Source organism: Bubalus bubalis, chromosome 3 (assembly GCF_019923935.1).
Source record: "Bubalus bubalis isolate 160015118507 breed Murrah chromosome 3, NDDB_SH_1, whole genome shotgun sequence".
Taxonomy (NCBI): Eukaryota; Metazoa; Chordata; class Mammalia; order Artiodactyla; family Bovidae; genus Bubalus; species Bubalus bubalis.
In genome coordinates this window covers 133,863,018-133,871,885 of record NC_059159.1, presented here as the reverse complement: position 1 = coordinate 133,871,885, position 8,868 = coordinate 133,863,018, and the positions used below count along the sequence as shown (strand labels likewise).

Genomic DNA, 8,868 nt, shown 5'->3' with positions numbered 1-8,868 from the left:
GAAGCCTTTCCCACTGTTGAGTCACTGATCAATGAGAAGACCAAAGATGCCTGGGCTGAAAAAGGCATCATAGTAAGTGCCTAATCACATCTGCCAGGGTCAGGCAAAATGCAGGACAGACTCGGCTTGAAGATCCCAGGATGACTGAGTGTGGATGGACCGCTTGATAGATTTAAATTACTAATGTTAATGTTTCTAAAGTTGTATTACTTGAGACCTTAAAGATTGTTTAGAAATCTCATACAAGTTCTCTGCTGCAGTCTTGACCACGAAAAGGGAAAGGTTTTTTAAAGTTATAAAGAACCACATCTTGCCCTGTCCAGGGGAGAGGTTGCAGTTGCTCCAGCAGCTTCTGTGGTACCAGCTCCAAGTATTTCGTCCCTCTCAGCATCACAGAGAAAGCGATACCGGCTTCTCTGTTTGAAAACTGTTTCCCTTTCCTTTGCTTCTTTAAAAAAATCAGTATGTTGCACCGCAAATGCTACTCTTACACAAAGAAAACACAGATTAAATGCCTGCTTAGAAAAAGCTTAGGTGTCCTACGTATATCTCTGCAATCTGTCCCTGAAACCGGAGGACTCCCTAACATAACGTGTGTGAAAATGCTCTGTAACCGCAGGGCTTTATCAGTGTGCATTACGGCGTGCACACTCTTTCAGGTACCTGGGTGTTCCCTAAAATAAAACAATGGATTTCGGACTGTATCTGTTGTGTATTTATCAGAGGGGTTCGGTGGCTGAACCACACGGCTATTTTCCACCCGTCCCAGAACAAGGTGTCTCGGTCGGAGCTCTGCTCCCTGGAGACACGCTCCGCCCTCCCGGCGGCGGCAGTAGCTTCCCCCTGAAAATCAGCCACCTGCCTAGCTCCTTGAAATCATCAGGTTGGGTGTAACACGGGTCTAAAAAGAGGGAAAGGGGCTTTCAATGTGATGGAGTTAGTGGTGTGGAGCAGGAATTTAGGGATGAAGAAGTTACAGGCAACGTGTGACAGTCGAAGTTCCCCCGCTGCAGAGCTGGCCGCTGCCTTTGCAAGTCGATTTTCTGCCGTTAGTTTCAAACGCCTTCTCAGCTCCCTTCCACTTATACGCTTCAATACGCTCAAAGTATTCGAGGCTTCATTCCCCAGAAAGAAATGAGAAAATCTAGGAACACTATAAGGTTGATATGAACTGCGCAAAGGGTTTAGAAACACTAAAATCAACAGCGGGAGTGCCGCAGTTTCACGTGTGTGTGTGTGTGCGCGTGTGCGCGCGCGCGTGTGTAGGAGGAGCGCATGAAAGAATTAAAAAAAAAAATCGGGTTAAAGAGATAAAGAAAGTTCCAGAAAGAGCTACAGAGAAATAGAAAACTTTCCTCCATATATGCCGCATACATGCAACCTTAGACAATCATTTGTATCTCCAGTGCCCAGAAGGCACCATAAATACCAGAGGCATGCTGAACCCTGGTGGGGAAGGGGCGACTTAGAGGGGTAGTGTGTCTCCATGGTACTGGGTGGGGTATGGAAAACTAAGGTGTCAGTTGGGAATGATAACTTGCTATTAGAGGCACGATCGAATCCGAGTAATACAGGGGTCAAGGATTAAGTAGGATGGGGTGGGGGTAGGGAAAGGAAATGAGTGAGGGGGTTCGAGGTCTGAGAGAAAACAGAGGGTCTCAGAGAAAAGTGCAAAGGACTACAGCCGCAGCATCCCCGCGGGCCGTGGTTCGCCCCCACCTTCCTTTTGCGCAGAATCCTTGCCTTGGCTGCAGCAGCGCGCTGCCCCCACTGGCCAGGCGCGCCGTGATCGATCGCAGCTGCGTCAGAGTCCTCTCTCAGTATAAATAGGGGTGGCAGGACCGAGCTGAGCCGCACACAGCCATCCATCCTCCCTTCTCCCACTCCTCCCCGTTCTTCTCTCTAGGCCCCCATCTCCGCCGCCGGCCAGGGGGGCACCGACCGGCACCATGAGTTCCTTCAGCTACGAGCCGTACTACTCGACCTCCTACAAACGGCGCTACGTGGAGACGCCCCGGGTGCACATCTCCAGCGTGCGCAGCGGCTACAGCACCGCGCGCTCCGCTTACTCCAGCTACTCCGCGCCCGTCTCCTCCTCGCTGTCCGTGCGGCGCAGCTACTCCTCCAGCTCCGGTTCCTTGATGCCCAGCCTCGAGAGCCTCGACCTGAGCCAGGTCGCAGCCATCAGCAACGACCTCAAGTCGATCCGCACCCAGGAGAAGGCGCAGCTGCAGGACCTCAACGACCGTTTCGCCAGCTTCATCGAGCGCGTGCACGAGCTGGAGCAGCAGAACAAGGTCCTGGAAGCCGAGCTGCTGGTGCTGCGCCAGAAGCACTCCGAGCCCTCCCGCTTCCGGGCGCTCTACGAGCAGGAGATCCGCGATCTGCGTCTGGCAGCGGAAGACGCCACCAACGAGAAGCAGGCACTCCAGGGCGAGCGCGAGGGGCTGGAGGAGACCCTGCGCAACCTGCAGGCGCGCTACGAAGAGGAGGTGCTGAGCCGTGAGGACGCCGAGGGCCGGCTGATGGAAGCGCGCAAAGGGGCCGACGAGGCGGCTCTCGCCCGCGCCGAGCTCGAAAAGCGCATCGACAGCCTGATGGACGAAATCGCCTTTCTGAAGAAAGTGCACGAAGAGGAGATCGCCGAGCTGCAGGCGCAGATCCAGTACGCACAGATCTCCGTGGAGATGGACGTGTCCTCCAAGCCCGACCTCTCCGCCGCGCTCAAGGACATCCGCGCCCAGTATGAGAAGCTGGCCGCCAAGAACATGCAGAATGCCGAAGAATGGTTCAAGAGCCGCTTCACGGTGCTGACCGAGAGCGCCGCCAAGAACACCGATGCTGTGCGCGCCGCCAAGGACGAGGTGTCCGAGAGCCGCCGCCTGCTTAAGGCCAAGACCCTGGAGATCGAAGCATGCCGGGGCATGAACGAAGCCCTGGAGAAGCAATTGCAGGAACTCGAGGACAAGCAGAACGCCGACATTAGCGCTATGCAGGTGAGGCGCCGGGCGAAAGGCAGAGAGGGCGGGGAGGGTGCTGCAGAATCGAGTTAGGATGGGCCGGAGTGGGGGTGGTGGCGGAGACTTGAGGGCGCGCCTACAAAGAGAAGATCAGAGATGAGGCATTAGCAAGCAGATATTAAGGGGAGGGGTGGAACTTGACTTCCTGGAGGCAGTGTGGGAGGGGGTGGGGCACTTGGAAGGCGGGGCGGGGGCGCGACTGCGGTGTGCTAATAGATGCTGCGTGCAGTTGAATCTCCGTTCCTCTTTAAAGCTGCCCAGCCCTGCAGGATATTGGGTGGGGATGGGAGGAGGGACTGGACCTGGACTTTGCCTCTGGTCTGCCTCTCAGCTGTCCTGCATTCAGCGCAAGTTGCTTTGCTGCAGAGGTTGGATCATCTGATTAATAAATATAGCGATGAGCTCTCATTAGTTCTGAAGGATAACTGTGACCAGTTATCCTTTCTGACTAGTTTTACCAACTACTCTCTTCCCTTAGCAGTGAGACAGGAATACAGTCAAAATTGCAGTGGTGATGATGGTCATAGTAAAACATTTCTTTTTCTTTTAAGGATCTCCATTTTTCTGGAGAGAAGAAAAAATAAGATACATAGAAAATATTTTAGAGAAAATAAATTTAAATTTATCTACTTCATTCTCCTACAAATAAGTGGATTTCCTGTATACAATCTGGATAAAATTGATAAAGCTAACTAGTGAGTGAGAAACAACTTTAAAAAATCCATTTAGTTCTTTGCAGGCATTTTATGATGATCATTAGGTGTATTAATTAATGAAAACAAAAAAAATGTTTCTTCTATCAATTTTTTTTCCTATCATTTTTTTGATTTTCATCTCTAGCTTTGTGAAGCTGGATTTTTTTTTTTTTTAAGGCAAGCAAAGAAAGGTTTAAAAAGAAAAAAGACAGTTATTTTAGGGGAGATTTTAGCTAGGATGTGCACTTTGATTTTAATTAAACCTAGGCCTTTGCAGCTATGCTGTAGTAAAATTATAGCAGTGGAGATTTACACTTAGATTTTTTTTTCGGTTGTCTTCCAACAGGACACAATCAACAAATTGGAAAATGAATTGAGAACCACAAAGAGCGAAATGGCAAGATACCTCAAGGAATACCAAGACCTCCTCAATGTCAAGATGGCTTTGGACATTGAGATTGCAGCTTACAGGTAAAAATGGAAGTGCCAAGGTAGCAGCCTGTCAACCTTAGAAAGAAAATCAGACTTCCTTTCTGTTGAATCAGAAACCTTCAAAAATAGTCCTTTGGAGTAATTGTGTTACTTTTTGGCCTTTTCCAAGAAGAATTTAATCCTGTAATAATGAGGCCTGTTCTTAGCTTCCCATTGCATTTCAAGCGTAAGGAACAGGACTATATTTTAAGGCGCTTTTTTGTTGTTTTGTATATTTCTCCTGGACTCAGTCACAGCATCCCCAGTCATTAGGTTATGATAATTCCCAACCCTGCCTTTGCCTTTCAGCCTGGCTTTGGGGGAGGTGATGAGTGGTGGGCTGAGCACACTTCCGGTGTTCATGTTTGTTAACCCCTGCCTCCCCAGGAAACTCTTGGAAGGTGAGGAGACCCGGCTCAGTTTCACCAGTGTGGGCAGCCTAACCACCGGCTACACCCAGAGCTCCCAGGTCTTTGGCCGATCTGCCTATGGAGGTTTGCAGACCAGCTCCTATTTGATGTCTGCCCGCTCCTTCCCGTCCTACTACACCAGCCACGTCCAGGAGGAGCAGATAGAGGTGGAGGAGACCATCGAGGCTGCTAAAGCTGAGGAAGCCAAGGACGAGCCGCCCTCTGAAGGAGAAGCGGAGGAAGAGGAGAAGAAGGAAGAGGCTGAGGCTGAGGCTGAGGCCGAAGCCGAAGCTGAGGCCGAGGAAGAGGAGGGAGCCCAAGAGGAAGAAGGTAGGATTAAAACAAAACACAAAACCAAATAAAAAGCAAAACCACCCGGTGACTCCAGGGGAAGCGTGGGCATGGATTATGGTTAGGAGTTGGGTAAAATACATGAAACCTCACTTATGCCCAGGAAATATTATTCAGATAGGAGTTGATAATCTTTAAAAGAAAATACATCTTTCTATTTCCTCAACAGATCTTTAGTAAGCACCTCATTGCTCAAATTGGCTGTTCTCCCAGAGACACACAGTCTCTTATTAGCATGGTACTTTTTTGAAAGTAACATAAAAAAAGAAAATCCTCCTGCTGCTTTTTATTCCTAATGAAACATTTTAAAATCTATTCTTTTAACTCAGCCATTTGGTGTCCTAAAAAACAAAAATGAATTCCGAACACATAATAAAGGAAAACCCAAGGTCCTGGAAAGAACAGAGCATCTAGTACCTAGAACCTAATCTCATTCTATTTAAATATCTGTTCAGTGGCAGATTGTGCCCAGCAGGTCTTGGTTGCATGGAGAAAGAGGTTTGGGGAAAGTATTCTGACACTTGTGTTTCCCCACAAAATTAAAGCAGAAATGTTTTGATTGGACTCACCCTGCATTTGGAGTTTGTACATTTGCTTTTTATGTTAAAGCTGCCAAGGAAGATGCTGAGGAAGCAAAGGAGGAAGAAGAAGGAGGTGAAGGCGAAGAAGCAGAAGAAACCAAAGAAGCAGAGGAGGAAGAGAAAAAAGATGAAGGTGCTGGGGAGGAGCAAGCCACTAAGAAGAAAGATTGAACCCTTCCCTTCTCTTCCCTTAATTTTTCCAGGAATAATTCTCCCGAAATCAGGTCAACCCTATCACCAACCAACCAGTTGAGTTGCAGATACTATATGAATAAGAAGTCAATATATGTATAATTCTGAGATGACTTAGGTTGGACATTAAATGTTGTGCTATGACTTTTCTCCTTCCGCAGAGTATCTGTTTGCTTGCAGAGTGGCTTCCTGGCTTGCTGCCAGCCTGTGCATGGTCCACGCTTATGAGTTCAGGATCTATGGCAATGTGAATAATTCAGATGTTTACAATAAAAAAACCACACCATGAATAAATGAATTCACTAATGTTAATGTTAAACTTCATGGGAAAAAAAATAGTCCTTTGAATCTTTGGTGGTTATAAATTAAAGACCTCGAATTATGTGCAATAAATAGTAAATAAAGTTACACTGAATGACATTCCTTGCTGTGCTTGTTGACTTAATTCAGATATCTTAAAGAGGGCACCAATAGCAGACACTAGATGTAGACTATAGACTTCCAAATTTTTTCAAGTCAAAATTTTAACAATTACAGTGCATTTCCACCCCTTAATTGGTAATTCTGAGGATATGATTAGGTCATGACCATTCATGAAATCTCTCCCCTCGAAAATTTTACTGATAATAAACTTGAATAAATGAGAATCCCTGGGGTTCCTTTTCTTTGGTAAATAGCAATATACTTTGCCCCGTAAGTGTACTGCATAATGTTGGGAATGGCTTTCTTGGAGGCAGTCTGAAATCGTGTCTACCTTTATGGTAAACAGGTAACTTGAACACTAATATATAATAGTAAAAGCATATGGGTAGAATGTGAATCCCACTCATCTGTCACTGTAACCACATTTAAAAAGTATAGCCTAACTATCATGAGCAGAAGTTGAAGCCCAAGCAAATGATGTAATCAGAAGGAATAAAATTTTCTCAATGTGTAATTTTTAAGGGAGTTAAGAATATTGAAGCTTATTTGCCATTGCAAACATGTTGCCTGCAATCCTGAGCTCATGATTGAGTGTGTAGTTAGCTTAATTCTGTTGCCTCAAGTAGCCTTCAATACCACCTATTTCAAACTTTTTAAGGACTACAGATATAGATAATGAAATTGTGATCAGTCACTAAAGGGGGGATTCTATACTTGTGTGTTACATTGCCATAGGTCTGCATGTCTTTATTGGGAACTATTTGGATTTCAGTGATAGCTCCAACTGGTTGGACACTGCATCATATACACACCCCCACCCGTCCATCCTGTTCACTGTAAAGGTATGAAAGCTCTTGCACTTGCACTTGATGTGGAATGTCAATGAAGTTGCTGATTATCCTTTGTTCTGCTTCTGTTCTTAGACAATTGCTTTGTCAGCTAAGTTTGTTCAATATTTGTTGCTTAGAGACCTCTTAAAGGTCATGAATTTAATCTGGAAGCAAAGTGGTCTCCATTTAAAGTTTACAGATCCCATCACACCACATATTTTGAGTTAAATATATCTCACCAAAGCAAATAGGTAAAATATTGCTTTATCTGCCCTGATGCTATGGATTTGAACCACAAGGATTCTCTGTACATTGGCTTCTGTAAAGACTAGGAGTTGCCTCAGAAATCAAGCTTTTCACATTTATGTTCCTTACACATGGGATGCTGCATATGGTCAATTTCAGACAGAAGCAAATTATGTGTGAAAAAGTAACCTTAGCCAAATGGAAGTGGTTGGTTTGAGAATTTCTTGAAGTAAGAACACTGTACCATACTCTATCCTGTGTGCCATAATAAAATACTGAAAAATCTAAACTGAATGGATTTGGAGTCTTTTTAAAAAAAAATATTCCTCAAATGTGATACCTTGGCCAATCTCCCTCTCCCTTCTGCTCCTCTCAAACTCTTGTTCTGTATTCCCTCCCCTAGTTAATGATGTCACTCTCCAGCCATCCAATTCTACAGACCAGAGACTGTAGAATTGTCTCAGTGACATCATCCTCTCATTTCCTCTCTCCAATCTTTCTGTTCTAATCTATCACCAAAGCCTATTGATTTTACTACCTAGGTATCTTGAATCCATCCACATTTCCCTATTTACACTGCCACCACCCTAAGGAACCTCTGTGTCCTGGCTCCAGGGACTCTTTTCGTGGAAGACAATTTTTCCATGGACCAAGGGAGGAGGGATGGTTTCAGGATGATTCAAGAGCATTACATTTATTGTACACTTTGTTTCTATTATTATTACATCAGCTCCACTTCAGATCATCAGGCATTAGATCCCAGAGTCTGGGGACTCCTGTTCTAGAGGAAGGTAATCTTTAGAAAAGGGAATTTTGATCACACGGTCTCTTTGATTACAACTCTCCAGTAGTTATCCATTTCTTTTAATATAAAACCCCAAATCTTTAAGATGATCTTCAAGGTCTGTCTAGACCTGACCTGAAACTACTTCTCAAGCCTCACCCTCTGTGTATCCCCTTTCCTTTCCCTCACTTTGGTGTTTTAGCCACCCCAGCCCTCTGTTCTCCCATCTGCCACAAGGTTTTGGCTGCTTTCTCTGTCTAGAGCAACTCATCTTTTCTATACTGTCCTCAGCCTTGCCCAGATTTAGGCTCAATTGTCATTCCCTTGGGGAAATCTTTGCTGATGGAGCCAAATTCCTCTACTAAGTGTGTTTATAAGCATCACTGGCTCAATTGACATGAACTTGAGCAAACTCTGGGAGCTAGTGGAGGACAGGGAAGTCTAGTGTGCTGCAGTCCATGGGGTTGCAAAGAGTCAAACATGACTTAGTGACTGAACAACACACGGTTGGAGGTGGCATCTATTTTCACAATCATTTAGTAAATGTCTGCAACCTCTACTGTAGAGGGGTCCTCAGAAATATGGCAATCAGACCTTCTGCTCTCCAGCATCTAGCATCATTCCTATCACTGTGCATGCTTAGTCGCTCAGTGGGATCCTACGCTTCGTGACCCTTTCGACTATAGCCCATCACACTCCTTGTCCATGGGATCTACCAGGCAAGAATACTGGAGTGGGTTGCCATTTCCTTCTCCAGGGGATCTTCCTGACCCAGGGATAGAACCCATGTCTCTAGTGTCTCCTGCTCTGCAAGAGGATTCTTCACCTGCTGAGCCATCACAGTAAATGTTGATTGAATTAATAA

At 45.8% G+C, this 8,868-nt stretch overlaps 1 protein-coding gene across 1 annotated transcript; it reads left to right on the top strand.

Annotated features, from left to right (window-relative positions):
• Window positions 1-1,798: 1,798 nt before the first annotated feature.
• On the top strand, window positions 1,799-7,508 carry NEFL (neurofilament light chain). The gene is made up of 4 exons (XM_006055161.4): window positions 1,799-2,996; window positions 4,062-4,186; window positions 4,574-4,926; window positions 5,557-7,508. Exons 1-4 carry the CDS (start codon window positions 1,950-1,952, stop codon window positions 5,697-5,699), a joined length of 1,668 nt encoding a protein of 555 aa, XP_006055223.1. The 5' UTR covers window positions 1,799-1,949; the 3' UTR covers window positions 5,700-7,508.
• Window positions 7,509-8,868: the final 1,360 nt, after the last annotated feature.